This window comes from Sus scrofa, chromosome 2 (assembly GCF_054392235.1).
Source record: "Sus scrofa isolate SSC_HxYL_T2T_F1_AM1 chromosome 2, Sscrofa_HxYL_maternal_Yorkshire_Landrace_v2.0, whole genome shotgun sequence".
In the NCBI taxonomy this organism is placed as follows: domain Eukaryota; kingdom Metazoa; phylum Chordata; class Mammalia; order Artiodactyla; family Suidae; genus Sus; species Sus scrofa.
Window position 1 is genome coordinate 155,163,386 of NC_139384.1, and position 16,818 is coordinate 155,180,203.

Below are 16,818 nucleotides of genomic sequence, written 5' to 3' on the forward strand. Positions count from 1 at the left end.
TCTACTTTTGCTCAATGTGTAGCTCATTTCCAGTGTTCGTTCTTACACATAAATTGCTCTACACAGGCTCCTCTGCATCTTCCAGGGCTCCTATGCCTCCTGTGCTCCAGGGTCCCCGTCCAGGAATGAGCTGCTGGGTCATGGAGAACGATAACTTCATTTTCACGAGATAATGCCAAACTGCACTCCAGAGTTGCCGGAGCCGTTCGCACTCCTCCTCCAGCAAAGGATAAGAGTTCCAGATGTGCCGAGTCTTGTAAATGCTCAGTATTTTCAGCCCCTTGGTGTTAGCTATCCAGTGGTCCTGGTAGGTGAGGAAGGGCATCTCCCTGTGGTTTTCATCTGCGCTTCCTGCATCACAGAAAGGCTGAGCACCTTCTCTGGTGCCTTTTGCTCTTCTGAAGTCCCTGCTTAAGTTTCCCGCCCATTTCTCTTGGTTGTCTGCCTTTTTCTTACTGATCAGTAGGAGTTCTTTGTATACTCTGGTATGTGCCCTTTGTTTGTTTATATGTTGTAGGCTGTCTTTTTACTCTCTTTTGAAGTTGCCTTTTGATACATACTAGTTCTTAGTTTCAATGTAGTCAAATACACCAGTGTTTTCCTTGATGTCTAGTCCTTTGTATGGCCTGTTGGAGAAGTCCCAGTCCCAAGTTCCTGGAGTCATTCTCTCCTTTCTTGTTCGCCTTTGGCATTTAGGTCTAGAATTTGCCAGGAAATCGTTTTTTGAGGTCTGATGTGAGGGAGAGGTCGTGCCATGTTTTCTGTGTAGATATTCAACTGTCCTAGCACCATTTATAGAAGAGTTCTTTCTACTATGATTTTAAGGTAATATAGGCTCGTAGTTAAAAACCCCAGTAGTATAAACAAAGGTAAAATGAAGAGGCGAATATCCAGTCCATGCCTGTGCACCAGTCCCCACTCTCAATCCCTGGAGGCAGATGCAGTTTCTCGCCTCTAGACCTGAAGAACAATTGAAACATCCTAGCATTAGAATGGTGGCTTTTAGTCATGCCTCAGCACAGGGGAAGATTGAATCTACGAGCCCTGTTGGCTGGCTTTCCTTTTCTTTTTGCAGTGAATAAGTTTGCTTTTGCAGTGTCTTCATTCTATGAAGTAGAATGACAATGACAGTTTACTGTGCTCCGTTTAAGGTAGTAAGGAGATCTGAGGGTTTCTCAGCAACCATCCAAAGCTTCTGAAAGAGCAAACGTTTCCTTACAGATGCTTCAAAGTGCTCCCGGAATGCTTCCCCATTTCCTCAAAAAGAACTTCATAAATTGTGAGGTTTTTTCCGCTGAAAGGAAGGAAATATATTTTCTTTTACAAACCAATTCTGGTACAGCTGAAATGGGATTTCGAAAAAGACTGAGAGGCCACCATGCGGTTCCAGAGGAAAGTGTTCTACCCTCTGGATAAGTCGTGTGCAGCGCAGAGCACAGGAGAGGCATCCCTTCCACTCCCCTGCTGGTCCCTTCCCTGGAGGGTTCTTCCTCTGCTGTGAGCAATGGAACTGATGCCACTGTCCAGGCATCTTTATTTCCAATCCAGAGTTTTTCCCTCTACCTCGTAGTTCTTTGCTATTCTTCATGAGAAGGTTCAAATTATTGACTGGGGGGAAACTTAAGGGTAACAGGTGCCCTATGTTAAGGTTTGGGATTTTATTTATGTTGCATACTCCATTTGAGTTTAAAACTTGTTTGAAACATAAAAATCAGATTTTTTTTTTAATCTGGAAAACAGAACCACTGCCCTGTAGAACAGTCATGCTATTTTAAAAGCAAATTATTTTAAAAGTACTTTAAAAGCAATTGCATATAATTGCTAAGGACTTAAGGGGATTTCGCCGGCTAGTCTCGTTAGAATAAGAATCAGGACAGTGTTATTGTCTGAATAAAAATGTGTATTGAATTACATTAGATGAGAGGAAAGAATCTGTAAATAACTGTGAACACTTAGAAGAGTCAGAAAGGGAACTCTCCTTCAATGTTGGTGGAAATGTAAATCGGTACAACCACTATGGAAAACAGCATGGAGGTTCCTCAGAAAACTAAATATAGAACAAACACATGATCCAGAAATCCCACTCCTGGGCATATGTCTGGACAAGCTTTCATTGAAAAAGATACATGCACTGCTATGTTCCTAGCAGCACTATTCACAATAGCCAAGACTTGGAAACAACCTAAATGTCCATCAATAGATAAATGGATTAAGAAGATGTGGTATACATACACAATGGAAAACTACTCAGCCATAAAAAAGAACAAGATAATGCCCTTTCCAGCAACATGGATGGAACTAGAGACTCTCATACTGAGTGAAGTAAGTCAGAAAGAGAAAGACAAATACCACATGATAATACTTATATCTGCAATCTAATATATGTCACAAATGAACCTATCTACAGAAAAAGAAAAAAAAAAAAACTCATGGACTTGGAGAACAGACTTAGGATTTGCCAAGGGAGATGGACTGGGACTTTGGGTTTAGTAGATGCAAACTGTTGCCTTTGGAATGGATAAGCAATGAGTGCCTGCTGTGTAGCCCAGGGAACTGTATCTAATCACTTGTGATGGAACATGATGGAGGATAATGTGAGAAAAAGAATGTATATATATATATGTATAACTGGGTCACTTTGCCATACAGAAGAAATTGACAGAACATTATACATCAACCATAAACCGCAATTTTAAAAAGTTTTTAAAAAGGAAAGTCAGAAAGGAATATAGAAGAGTACACTCAGGAGCATGTAGATTTTCCTCTTGTAAAGCCGTGAAGCACATACTGAGAATTCAGGTGGTCAGGGCCTTAAAGAGAAATTCCCTGTCGTAAAAGCTTCAGCAGACACATGTCAAGAGTATTTATGTTCACATTTTCAACAAACAGAAATCAGTTTTCGTGTCATTTGCTCTGACCCACCACTGTCCGGTTTTTCAGTCTTCCTTTTGACCCTGCTTTCCCAGCTGAGGTCTCATCTCCCTTCTCTTTTTATGGCACTTCAGCTCGAGACATAAAGGGATATTTTCCAGGGAAGACGAATCCACTCATGTAGGATTAGATGTGTTGAGAGTTTACAGGTTTTCATGGAATTTTCTCTCTTCTGTCTCATCATAGGGGAAAGAAAATACCGGCACACCCCCCCACTTTGAATTTAACGTCACCACCCCCATCCCGGGCCTGACCAGGAAGGGGTACTGGGGATCCACGACCAGGAACCTGGGCTGTAGGTCACAGGCCAGCAGAGAGATGTAGATGCCTGTTTCGCGACTTCTCCCCAGAGGCGCTCCTGGATCCCTTGCTGTCCCTCATCCCTCCTACGTAGTCCTGTCTTTGAGAGCCCTGGTCGAAGCCCGCCATCCCCCAGCCCCCATTTCTCATGGATCAGCCACGCGACACGGACAGGGGGCCAGCGCCCCTCAGGCTGTGGTTGTCTGTCTCTCTGCCCATCTGCCTGTGTCCTTGCCCACACTACCTTCTTGGCAGAATGCCCTTTAGAAATGAAACATTGCTTTCAGATGGAAACTATACGGGAAGGGAGTTGTATTCACGCTTTTTGCTGGAAATGCTCTCAAAGAGTTCAAGGTAACCTTTGTGGACTGGGCAGGGGGGACAGACGCAAATCTAATTTTTTTTACTATCATGCTCCGTGCTGCTGGGGCCATGGTGAAAGGGAAGGGGCCCCATATACTATTGGTGGGAATGCAACTCAGTACAACCTTTCTGCAAAGCTCTTTGCCAGGATGTATCATGACCCTTAAAAAAAAGCTCCTAGCCTTTGACCCGCTAATTTAACTTCCAGGAATTTATGCTAAGGAAACAATTGAAGGCACAGGCAGTGATCCTCTTCAAGCATGTGAGTTGCAGCAGTATTTATTACGGCTAAAGGGGGTAATAATATGAATGAACACGAGGAGAAGCATTACACCAGTCAGAGTATACCATCCGGTAGGATGCCCTGAAACTCCAAGGATATCAGGGGGTGCCCATCTGCTAAGATTGGAGCTTAAAAATTATTTTTTCTATCCTCATGCCAGTTGTGTGTTGATTTTGGCCTCGTTAATGGGAAAAGAATTTTATGATTTTTAAACTCTATCACAGGCAACTTAATGGCATCTGAAAATGCTTAAGTGTAAAAAACAGGTGGCAGTTCCCTCATGGCGCAGTGGGTTAAGGGTCGTGGCGCAGGTGCAGCTGTGGCGCAGATTCGATCCCTGGCCTGGGAGACTTCCACACGCCCTGGGTGTGGCCAAAGAAGGGAAAAAAACACCCCCCACCCAGAAAGGTGAAGAAACTTGCCAAGATTTGGAGAGTAATTACCAGTGGTATAAATCATGTATGATTTTATTGCCTTTCTCGTCTTGATATTTCCCAGTTTTCTCTGCAGCCATCTGTAATTTTGCATGTCAGCTTTCTTATTAATGGTCAGCTGACCGATTCTCTTGTACCAGCTCAGGTTTTAACTCTCACGGTGCAGAGCCTGAGAGGGTCTGCCACATCCGAGAGCAGGTTGGGAGCCTGCAGGGGTAGCCGGTCCGCAGCCTGCTTGGCAGGCTCTGGTTGGTACCGCAGACGCCCCCATCAGTCAAATGAGTCACCCCAGAGGGTGTCAAGCTGAGGATATTGCCACACACTGTACTTGAACTCTCAGCCACATCCCAGCATGTTGCCCGGCCTTTGAGCCTTATCTTCCTAAACCTTTATTTCTTCCCTGTCCAGTGAATATCAAAGGGACTGATGGGGCTGCGTGATTCCTTTTGAGCACAGCACAGACCAGCCAGCCAGAGCCGCTACAAGCCTTCCACTTGAACCCCTAGGCCAGCAGGTGTTCCTTCAAGCTTAAGCTATCGTTGGGAGTTCCTGTTGTGGCACAGGGGAAACAAATCCAACTAGTAACCATGAGGTTGCAGGTTCGATCCCTGGCCTCACTCAGTGGGTTAAGGATACAGTGTTGCTGTGGCTGTGGTGTAGATCGCAGCTGTAGCTCTGATTCAACCCCTAGCCCGGAAACTTCCATGTGCCGAGGGTGCAGCCCTAAAAAGAAGAAGAAGAAGAAAAAAAAAAAAGCTTAAGCTATCGTTGTAGTTGAGCATCATGTGGGGGCCTGGTGGGACCCCAGGAGTATTTAGGGTAAAAGTTGTGCTGGGGCATTCAGCTCAGATGCTCCCAGGTGTCCTCTGAGGCTATGGAGTGGCCTTCAGGAGCCATCTGCTAAGATGGCAGTTATAAAGTTATTTTCTCCTGTCCTAATACCCATCATTGGTTGTGTGTGGCCTCATTAATGGGAAGAGAGTTTGAGAATTTGACATTGGAGGTTTCAGAGCCAATACAAAAGCTGGCCATTTTAAATTTGTTTTGTCTTGGATATCTTAGGAGTGCTATTGTCATTTTTAACCTAGAGCTGGACGCTCCTGTGGTCGGAGGATAAGCCTACACAGTGTGTCTTGGGTGTCCCCATCATCCCTCTGCATCTTGTTTTCTACCTGTGTGTTCTCCGGGTTGCATCAAAACTAAAATATATTCTCCTCTCTCTCTCGGAGGAAAATCTATACGTTTCCAGTTATTTGGTTGCTACAGGCATCAATCATCATGGAATATAATAGCGTTTAACTATAGCTGATGCTCAGTTTTACCAACGTGACTCTGAAGCACAAATAAACAAGAAATATCATTCCAATACATAGTTTAAAAATCAAAAAATCATAGAAGTACTGTGGAGTATTCATTTTATTGTTACTCTAAAACAGTGGTAATAAGTTTTAGATTGTGATGATTTTGTAGCACGTAAATGTTATGGCTACGAACAAAACGCAAGCAAACACATGAAATTCTAATACTATGGCGACAGACACAGATTTTGAAGAATAACGTCTTACAATCATTATGAATATCCTGCATTCCACTCACACCCCTAGATAATTTCAGCCACTTCCGAAGTGGCCAAGAACCATGTAGGGATCCTGGGATATGAAAAAATATTCGGAACCCATGTCGTGTTCACAGAAGATGTACCCAGCTAAGCTGTTAGCCCAAGGCAGGATTCTTGGTACAGCTGATAAAGAAAGCTTGAGGTGTTCCAGGTTTATAAAGGCCATTAAAAAGGAGAAAAAAAGAAAGAAAGAAAAGACAACTCAAAAAAAAAAAAGTGTAAAGGGCTTTTTAGTTGTTCTGGTTGGCCCTTGATCGAAGGAACAGATCAGTTCAGGCCTCTGGGTCTGGGCTGTTCTCACAAAGCTCCTGCTTGTCCTTGTCAGAATTTGGGTTCCTGGGTGGGGCTGTAGCTCCAACAGCCAGGTTTTGCCCCCTGGGTTTCTATCTAGAGGGGCCTTGTACTGAGAGGACAAGAGAGTAGCCTTTTCTTGCCAGCCTTGGTGGACAGGAGGACAGAATTGCCCGGTGGTAATGAGGCAGCATTTCAACCCAGGACTCCAGACAGAATCACGTGGGAGCAGGTGTTAATCCAAGAGTCACTTACCCCCTCAGCTGATGCATCTTACTTACTGTCTTAGGTGACAGTTGTTTGTTAATCTGTCCATCTTGTCAACTACGCTGTTAGGCTTCTTCCAAGTCAGGGGTCTCGGTCAGTGCCCAGTTGTTTTCCGCCTCATGTCCTGATCACACTGTATGTTCCATAACTCGTCTTTGGTGGATTTGTTGAGAGAAGGGGGTGGGCGGGAGCCACACGCTTTGAGGTCAGTGTCTTGTATATGAATTCCATTTGCCATATGAATCTCCCAGACGGAAGACTTAGAGGCGGGATTGGGGATTTTGTTGGAATTTACAGCGTGTGGAGTCTTACTGAGTCTGTCTGTTGCTGCGTTCCCGTTTGCCCTTGCATATGTGGTAGGCATCTCATAAATCAGTGGTTAAGAAGGCTTCTAGTGCTGCGGCTGGGTCTGTAAAGAAGCTTGGCACAGCGGAGGTCAGAGCAAGTCCTGTTATCCTAGAGGCAGTACACTCCGGGGGCAAGAACTCTGGGCTTAGGGCCAGGGGGTTGGGGTCTGAACCTCAGTCCTGTCACTTACAGACTGGTGTCCTCAAGCAAGCCTCACATTGGCTCAAGTTCCCATATCTGTGAAATAGGAATTATAAGAGGGCCTCTTGGCTAGATGGGTGGGATAAATGAGATGCATTAAACTACTCAATAATGAGTTATCGAAAACCTTCAGGGTTCTATTTTAGGCATTAGAGATACAACAGTTAGTAGAACAAACAAAAATCCCTGCTCATGGATTTTATATCCTAGAAATAGAATACGCACAGTGGCCTTTAATAAATGTTTCATTTAGTAAGTCTGAGGCTGTCTGCAGAACTCACTCAGTGGGTTTTTACTGTATATTTCTGTAGGAATTTATGTTACAGCCATAGATAATTAGGGCCGTTATGGTGTCTCTCGTCTGGATTGAAGATGTCCCATTAAGTAGGACATGGATGCGCTCTTGCTAAATCCTCGTGTTTAGCAAAGTCTGTTCACCTGGAATTGACTTGCTGTCATTTTCACCTCTGTGAATAACGGGCCAAACAACCCAGCAGTGAGCGGGGGCTCAGGGCTGCAGTGGCGTCGTGGCTCAGTGGTTTCCGTGTTGTTTTCTCAGTCACTGGAGTTTGTGCTATCTGGGACTTAACACAGTTTTACAGAGGTCCTGGGATGTTTGTGTAATTCAGGGAGATCAATCAAAGAGCTGGCATGACCAGTTAAAATCCATATACCGTGTTTTACCAAGGAATTTCAACCTTTCTGCTGCAAACTTTTGATCAGCCACCTATCAGAGAACAAAATGACAGATTTCAGTTTTCAGTTCCTTGTTTTTTCACTGCCTTTCCTCTGGGGCTTTTTCTTTGAGCACCAAAATGCCCAAAATCCATGCAAAGAGAAAGAGTCATCCTGGAAAGGAAACCTCAGAGGGACAACCGCGTGCTGACCGTAGCTGCGTGCCCTCTCCTGAGAGGCGGGCATCCAGACCCATCCTCCAGCCACTGTCACTTTGCTAATGCGGTCCTTCTCTGGGTCTCTGGTGGCACACAGCCCGTTTCATAAAAAATGTAAACAGGAAATTGTTTTCTGGCGGAATGGCCTGTGTGGCCTAGGGAAAAAAAAAAAAAAAAAAAAAAAAAAAGGTCATTTTTACAGAGACACAACTTTAAACAACCCAGAGCCATGGAATCTGGGGGCTGGGTATAAGCTGTAGCCCTGCCCCAGACGGAGGCTGGTGCTAGGATGTGGGTGTGGGAACCTGTGGACGTGGACCGATGGCCAGAGGCACAGTGGACATGACTGAGGGAGCTCGTGTCGCCTCGAAAGCAGTTGTTCTGCAGGGCAAAGAGATGCTAACGCTCAGGCGTTCCAGAACAGGCGCTGCTTGGAAGACACACGGAGGTTTGGGCTGCAGAAATGTGACTTGCCACGGAAGATACGTCCTGGGTTTCCGTGCTCCTCGACCTCTCCAGCTCCCTGGCACTTGGCCTCCCCCGAATCGCCTGTGCTCCCATTGTGGTTTCCCTGTGTGCTGATGCGTTTTCTGGTGGTTATGTCTTGCAGCCCCCCGAATCCAAGCCCAACTTCACCCCTCTCGCCATCTTGGCCCATGTTCTCGGCGCCATCCAGCCCTATGCCCACTTCATCCACGTCCAGCGACTCATCCCCCATCAGGTCTGTTGCAGGGTTTGTTTGCTTTTCTGTTGCTGCCGTTGTTCTCTCATTGGCTTGGTCCTCTCTTCATGCAGTGTTCAGCCTCCTCGCCAACTTTGTTCCCTGCCATCCAAACCTGCACTTGCTTTTTGACAGGCCAGAAGAAGCGGTTCGTGACGACTCCAGGTAAAATCACGGAAGATGACCAATCCGTTCCCGTTTCTCCAAAGCCAGTCAGGGATGCCGTGGGGCCAGCCTCTGCCCGCCGGGGGTCCCAGCCTCAGAGACCCAAGCTGGGAGGGACCCTTTGCATGAAGCAGCATGGCCATTTCCATGCCCTTCTGAACCCTTCCTCTGGCTACTGGATTAATCTCTGTTGCCTGGAGTTTGGGGAAAGAGTGCCTCTTCATGGGCTCCTGTGTGGATCATTGGCTACACCGTGGGGCTCTCTGTGCTTCAGCATCAGATCCTATCAAAGGCAGCAGCCCCGAGACACATACCAGCCTCCTCTAACCTCATGTTTATCAGGTAGCATCAGGCAGTGTTTATCTGTGGGGTTGGGTTGTCGGCCATGCGTTACTAGCACGTAGTTGCTGAGACCCAGACCAGTGGGGAGAGAGATGCATATAAGGCAGAATAAAGGCTTAGGATGTGGAGTAGTTTGGGGCCAAATTGTTGCCGGCTGCCTCCTTACTTGCCCTACAGTCCCAGGAAGGCTCGGTGCTCCCAGCCCACTTCTGTCTCCACGTGTCATGAACCCTTAGCGCTCAGGCAAACGGGTGACACCTCTTTCTGAGGGCTGACCTGGTTCCTGTCCCCAAGGGCTGTGCTGTCGTCCTTCCCCTGCGTTGAGGACGCCCAGCCTTAATTCTTTGCATTTGTGTTCTTGGGAGGAAAGGATCCTGCAGAATCCCTCTGCTGTGTAGACCCCGAGCACCTGTGTCTCGAACTTAGTCCCTCCTTGTAGACGCAGCCAAACTGCAGAGCCCAGTTAGAAGCATCATTTTGGGCCTTGGCAGTATTTTCTCATCCCTTTTTTTTTTTTTCTCATGGATGATTTTTTTCCCCGAAGAGATGGGCCCAGCAGAGAGGCGTCAATAATTTATAATACTGAGTGTCACTTTTTACAAAAGAAACCCCATGCTATTTATACATATAGATATGGACATCTGTATGCATAGACATCTATGTATACATACACTATTTTTAAATATACGTACGTAAAACTTGAGTCTCCTCCAGGCACTTCCACATCTATCATTTCATTCTGTCCTCCTGTGAGAATGAGAGAAGAAATATGGCCTGAACCCTGTTACAGAGAAAGAAAACCGTAAGGCACAGAGAAGTGACTAATACACCGTCACATGACCAATGAGATCCAGTCTAGAATTCAGGACTCAACCAGCACTCTTTCCTCCAAACACATGGGCGACCCCAAATTTAAGTCTCCCTGTTTCCCAGCCTCAGAGCCTGGGCTGCTCCTCTAGATTTTCTGTCTAGCTTTGCCCTTGAAGATGGAAAAGGTAGCTTTTCACTATATTCTTACATCCTCATCCTGGAAATAAGGTAAACATTCAGATTATACTTTCCTGACACCCAGGTTATTTCCTAATTATTTCTCAGGCGTGTCCTGGGCACTTTGAGAAATGTCAACTTTCTAGGAGACCAGATGCGGCTGGGATTGTTCTGGTCAGATCACTGATTACCCCGTGAAGACCTGAACCAGAGCCAACGACAGGGACCAGCGAGAGTCACCTCTCACACCGCCTCCCTCATTTATAAGAGAGGCTTTGGCCTTAGGAGAATGTGGTTCCTTGACTTTGATCGAAAGGAAGTCCCATCTTCAGAACACGGGCCATTGGACAGAATGGCTCGGGGTACTCAGGACACTAGCATCAGTCAGCTGGAAAACTGACCTGTGCTCTGCTTCAACAGTGTTTGCTTTCTTACATCTCAGAGCTTTGGGGCCCTAGTGCCTGTCCAGCATCTGCACCTCTCCACGCTCTTCCATCTCCAAAGACATTGCCAGGTTTTACCTCTCTAGCTACCCCTTTTCATCTCCCAGAGTGTTGGCCAATTGATACAGGACCGTGGCAGTAGAGGCTGCTCACCCCACGTGTTTGGGTTCGTGGTTACTCAGTGCTGTTCACGCTGGCCATCATTATAATGGCGCCATGTGGACGACGCTCTTCCGTCACCCTCTAGGAAGCTGCCATTTTGAAACAGGCCAGGCAGAGTAGGGCTCAGAGTTGGCTGTCACCGAGCGGACTCTGTGTGCCAAGGTGAACGCCGATGGGGAGACAGACGACTGGGGAGCTGGCCAACCGAGGGCTGAGAGCCCCTGACTGCTGTTGCAGTGTCCAGCCAAGAGGTGGGGTCACACACCCATTATTCAGGACCATTCCCCCACATCCTCTTCCAGAACAGGAAGCTTCAGATTTCCTTCCCTGAGCAGAGCTTTTAGAAATAAAACCTTAATGAGACCTAATTGATGGGCCCGTGAACTTGGGTGCGTCTCTGCTGGAAGTGGCTTCCTCCCACCTCTTCACAGTGTTGTTGGTACTTGTTAGTTCAGGCTCAGAAAGGGAGATGCCTTCACAGCACAGCAGAGAGAGGGGCCTGCAGGAGCATTTCGACCTGCACCTCTAGAGAAGCTCCCAGCCCCAAACCAGAAGCTGGATGCACGCAGGGGCTCCTGGAAATGACGCCTAAATGATCAGGCCGCTGCAGCCTGCTGGTCTTGCTGAGCCCATCTCCCTGCAGTGGAGAGCGCGTTGTCACTTTGCAAGATTTGCAAGGGCGTCTGCCGGAAACTCCCCAGAATGCTTTCCTGGCTCCACGCCATGCTCAGAGGTGAAAATTAAAAATGAACTAGCAGAAGGTTCTAAGCTCCTTCACGCCCCTGAAGGCCTAGTTGAGGCCCGAAGGGTGCTGTCACGGGAGAATCAGAGGCACCCCAGGCTCCCTGTGTCCAGTGTTGGTGCAGGATAGGGAGCTAGGGAACCAAAGAACCAAAATGCTTGGTGGACTTTTTATCTCTTTACTCAGAGCCAAAACCTACAAACAACACTTCTGTGCCAACAGATCTGTTTTGATAATAATTTAAAAAAAAAAAAAAAAAAAAAAAAAAAAAAAAAAACCCTGCCTCACACCAACCACTCAGGGCTTTTGATGGGGACAGAGTGTGGCCTGGGACCCTGGACAGACTTACAGAGAGAAGGCGTCCCCCTGAGTAGGTCTGCCAGATGGAGCAAAGAAAGTGAAAATACCCAGTTACATTTGCATTGTACATAAACAACAAATACGGGGGTTTTTTTTTAAGTATAAGTATATCCCATGCCGTTTGGGGGATATACTCAGACTAAAACAGTATCCCTCGTTGATCTGAGGTTCACATTTAATGAGATGCCGTGTATCTTATTTGGCAGCCCTGGTCCTGGGCACAGGAGTAGCCCCGTGTAAAGCACCTCTTCTGTCCTCTCTCCATCTGAGTGACATCTCACGGGGGCAGGAGGACGTCTCAGGGGAGGAAAGACCCCGAGGCCTGTAGGTCACCTCTTCCCATGAGGGGAAAGCAAGGCCCTTTCCTGACCTTTGGTTTTGTCTTAACTATGCTGTTTTGTTCAATATTCTTCAGTTTCCTCCTGAAGGACAGACACCTGAGACCATTCCCTCTGCCTCCTTCCTGCCAGATACCCCAGTCCCTCTCCCCGGCTGGCCCCTGTTTTGCCCCCTTCCCTGTATTTGATGAGGTTAATAAGTAACCACTCTCAAAACCCAGCTGGAGGAGCCTCTGTAACTCCCCGTCCCGGTCTCTTTCCTGTCTCCTCACCTGCTCTGCCCTGTCCTCAAGGGACGGTGACCCCGGAGTCTCCTCCCACCTCCCATGTCACAATGGGCTCCACTTGCCTGTCAGTACAGAACCTGGGCTGCTTTAACCACAGCAGTAACAGAACTTGAGTTATCCATTGGCTGTTTGGCCTTTGCTGGGCCACACTCAGTCTTGGTTTAGTTAGATCACAGAATGAGCCCCTTGTCCTGAACTTTATTCTTTTTTTTTTTTTAAATCTTTTTAGGGCTGCACCCACAGCATATGGAGGTTCCTAGCCTAGGGATCAAATCGGAGAAGGTGTAGCCGCCGGCCTGCACCACAGCTCCCAGCAATGCCAGATCCTTCACCCACTGAGCAAGGCCAGGGATCGAACCTGCATTCTCATGGATGCTACTCAGGCACCTTTCTGCTGAGCCACAGCGGGAACTCTCTGAACTTTATTCTGATGTGAGTGATAATCACCCAGGAAGAGCCGGTTTCCAGGGGGAGCGGATTCGTTCTGCAGGCTCTTCCTCCCTTCACTCCCTCCCAGCGAATCCCCCTGATGGCTCTCCCACTTTCCCAGCTGCCCCCCACCTGGCCATCGTCTCCCAGCTACTAGAAGATCGGAGAGAACCCCAGGAAACTGCCAATTCTGGATATCCATTTATCTGATCTTTCTGCACAACAGGTGCTTTGAGTCCCCTTCCCTTCAGCCTTCATGGAACCGAGCCTCGAAGTTTCAGATGCCTGGCTCTGGTATCGGTTTCTGAACATCGTGGCTCCTCTTTCCCAGAGGGAAGCAGGACCTGGGGAAGGAACGGATACATGGTGACCCGAGACGCCCCACCTCTCCCAGTTCTGTCTCAGTTTACCCGAGACCAGTCATTCCTATCTCAATCTCAATCGGCCCCCAGAAATCAGGGCACCATGGAAGTTTAGCATCTCTGGGTCTTTAGGGCTCTCCACTAGCCAAATAAAGTCAATAATATGTATCCCTTGAATAATTATCTGCTTGCTGTTTTGTTACCCTGCCCTGCAGCCCCTAAATCTGCTTCCTCAGATGGCTTAGAGGGAGAGAGAGGCTGCTTTCAGCAAATAAAGAACCAACTTTGGATGGCAAAAGGTCACTTTTCTTATGACACTTGAGAAGTCCAAAGACCATCTAGAACTGGCTGGCTCTCAGAGCAAAAAGTGATTTTCTACTACTTGGGACTGGCACTCCAGAACATGGGTTAGCAGTCGGGGGCCACTGGGGCCAAGCCAGCCTGCCACCTGCTTTTTGTAAGTGAAGTTGTGATGCAACACAGCCACACAGATTCACTTACATGTTGTCTGCAGCTGCTTCCGTGCTGCAGTGCAGAGCTGAGGAAGTGCAGCAGAGACCATATGGCCCACGAAGCCTAAAACATTTACTGTCTGGCCCTTCACAGGAGTTTGCAAACCCCCTGCTCTAGAAGGATGATTCTCAGCCCTGGTGGCTCATTAGCATCCCTGGGAGAGGTTTACAAAAATGCTGAGGCTTATATCTGCAAGACAGGCTAGAACCTAGACTTCTGCATTTTTTAGGTTTTTTTTTTTTTTAATTCCCTGGGTGATTCTGATATACAGTGACCGTGCATGAGAAAGACGCAAAAACTTGCATCACGTCCCGTCCCTCCCTGCTCCCCACACATGTGCACGCCTGTACGCCTGCACACATGTGTGTAACTGCTCACACTCCCACTTTGTGTGTTCCCTGCCCCACCCTGGGAGCCCCAGCTCTGGAACCCTGATCCATCAGCCCAAGGGGAAATAAGCAGCATTTGGAAGAGCTCATGTCGGCCCAGGGCCTGGAGCGCAAACCTGGCCTCGCTCGAATTTCTCCTTTTCGACTCACTGAGCATTGCCAGCTCTCCGCAGGGTCTGTTGGGAGTGTTCTCCAGAGCAGCGTGGACGGTTTTTTCCTGCCTCCACTTCCCTCCTCCCCAGCTGGTCCTGCTCCAGAAATGGGGCCCAGCCTGCCCTCCCTGTGTTCAGCTGCCATAGCACCTAGGGACAGAGTGACCGTGGCACAAGGTGACCCCCACCAGAAGTAGGGTGTCTCCCGGCTTATGGCTCTTCTCTGAATGGTTCTCGGTTTGTTTTTTTTTAACTCCCATGACCTTTGCAACTTTCCCACCTCCTGTTTTGCCATCTGGCTGCCTTGCTAGGCTCTTCCCACGGCAGAGGGCTGGGTGGCTTGCAGGGAAGGGGAGGAAGACAGATTGAGTACCTGGAGCTTTCTGGAGGTTTCTTAAAAAACGCTAAAGAAACTCCTGTTGTCCCCCAGCGTGCCGTTCCGGAAGGCAAAAGCCTTGTACGCCTGCAAAGCGGAGCACGACTCGGAGCTCTCGTTCACCGCCGGCACCGTCTTCGAGAACGGTGAGTTTCTCAGGTCCCTGCACAGATGTGAGGGGAAGCAGAGAAGTGACTTGCGTTGCCAAAGTCCCTTTATGCCTAAGGAAGGTCTCAGGAGACCAGGTAAGGCTGAAAAGGTGCCACGTGCTGGTGAGAAGGGGCGGGGAGGGGTGTCTTTTCCCAAAATAAGAGAGCAGCAGACTCCAGGAGGCAGTGTCGAAAGAGGATGAGTGAGGGGAGTTCCTGCGGTGGCTCAGCAGGTTACGAACCCCACTGGCATCCATGAGCAGGCGGGTTCGATCCCTGGCCTCGCTCAGTGCGTTAAGGATCCAGTGTTGCCGTGAGCTGTGATGTGGGTCACGGACACGGCTTGGATCCCGTGTTGCTGTGGGGGTGGTGTAGGCCAGCAGCTGTAGCTCCGATCTGACCCCTAGCCTGGGAACTTCCATATGCCATGGTGTGGCCCTAAAAAGAAAAGAAAAAAAAAAAAAATAGGACAAGTGGGATCTTCTCTTTGCTGGGACAGAGGCGGTGTCACTGAGGTGTCCTGGGCGTTCGGTGGGATGGTACCTGCACAGGCTTTGCGCATCAGGGGCTGGGCTGACGGAGGAGACAGAGGGTGGAGAACGGGGTTCTGCACACGGTCGGGAGCTCAGGGCAGAGGCTGAAGCCGCCATCTGTGCCATCCCCTGGGCTTCCATGGCATTCTCAGCCCCACGGCAAGCAAGACGGCTTTCTGAGCCGACAGGGCATCCACTGAGCTCTGGGGGGTCTGCGGTCCTGCAGGGGCCGCCTCGTGGGAGGGAGGATTCAGGATACCTGCCCCTGGGACTGGACTTGATCCGTGCGCCTTTTCCTTGTTTCATTTGTTAGTTTTCCTCCCTAAAAGCAGGGGCTGGGGGGATGTTATTTTTCAAAGTGGAAATTGATGGACTTGATGTTATTATCATTGTCATAACATGATTTGTCTAAGAGAAAAGTCTGAATTCTCAGGAAAAGCCCAAGTTTCTAATAGCTGATGTTTCACCCAGACGGAGTTCTCCTTTGGGGTTAAACCTTCTGGTCCCTGCGGGAAAGGATCTTTTTGTTTCGCTCAAAGGAAGATGTAGGAATCAGCGGCCTGGTTTCAGGAGCTGGACATTTTCTGGGCCTCCCTTCTCGACCTCAGGTGGGGCAGGGACTGAGTTCCCAGGCAGGGCTCAGTGTGCCCCGAGCAGCCTTCCTGCCCCATCATCACAGCTGCACAGCCCACAGGGTCGAGACCCCACCCGCTACCACCTGCCTGAGACCCAGCAACACGGGGCAGCCAAGGCTGCCGTGTCACACTGGGGAGTCTGAACCCGGGATGCAAGCCACCGTAGCACAGTCCTGGCCTGACACTTGGTTCTGTGTGACCCACCCGCAGGGACTGCACCTCTCCACGCCTCGTCCTCTCCTCTGTCCTAGAAAGATAACAGACAGGAGAGAGCGTTGAGGGAGGTATATCATGTTTAAAATCACACTTCAGGAGTTCCTGTCGTGGCTCAGTGGTTAACGAATCCGACTAGGAACCATGAGGTTGCGGGTTCGGTCCCTGCCCTTGCTCAGTGGGTTAACGATCCGGCGTTGCCGTGAGCTGTGGTGTGGGTTGCAGACGCGGCTCGGATCCCGCGTTGCTGTGGCTCTGGCGTAGGCCGGTGGCTACAGCTCCGATTCGACCCCTAGCCTGGGAACCTCCATATGCCGCGGGAGCGGCCCAAGAAATAGCAAAAGATAAAATCACACTCCACACACGTCCTGCTTTCAGGGTGTTGTTATTATGATATCATCTCATTTCATCACCACCTCCTTAGAAAAAGACCCTGCTGCCCTTCTCGTTGACAGTGACACTTTCTCCTGTTTGGCTGATAGAACCCAGGTTTGGCTCACTTGGCTGGGCTGTGGGTACTGTCCCTCGACCCCCTGGGTCCTGGCTCTGTGAAGGGTCCTTGAGAGATGGGCTTGACTGCATCATATCCAA

At 48.8% G+C, this 16,818-nt stretch overlaps 1 protein-coding gene across 21 annotated transcripts in view; it reads left to right on the top strand.

The window, feature by feature from the left end:
* The window catches only part of ARHGAP26 (Rho GTPase activating protein 26), a 457,576-nt gene that overhangs the window by 427,154 nt on the left and 13,604 nt on the right, over nt 1–16,818 (top strand). For 11 of the 21 annotated variants that reach the window (XM_021085449.2, XM_085014883.1, XM_085014893.1 and 8 more), the window contains 2 exons: nt 8,540–8,650; nt 14,752–14,843. In XM_021085449.2, the coding sequence (XP_020941108.2) occupies nt 8,540–8,650; nt 14,752–14,843 (203 nt within the window). Of the gene's footprint in view, nt 1–8,539; nt 11,118–14,751; nt 14,844–16,818 lie in introns of those variants that run through there. The other 10 variants (XM_085014882.1, XM_085014896.1, XM_085014888.1 and 7 more) reach the window with 4 other exon arrangements.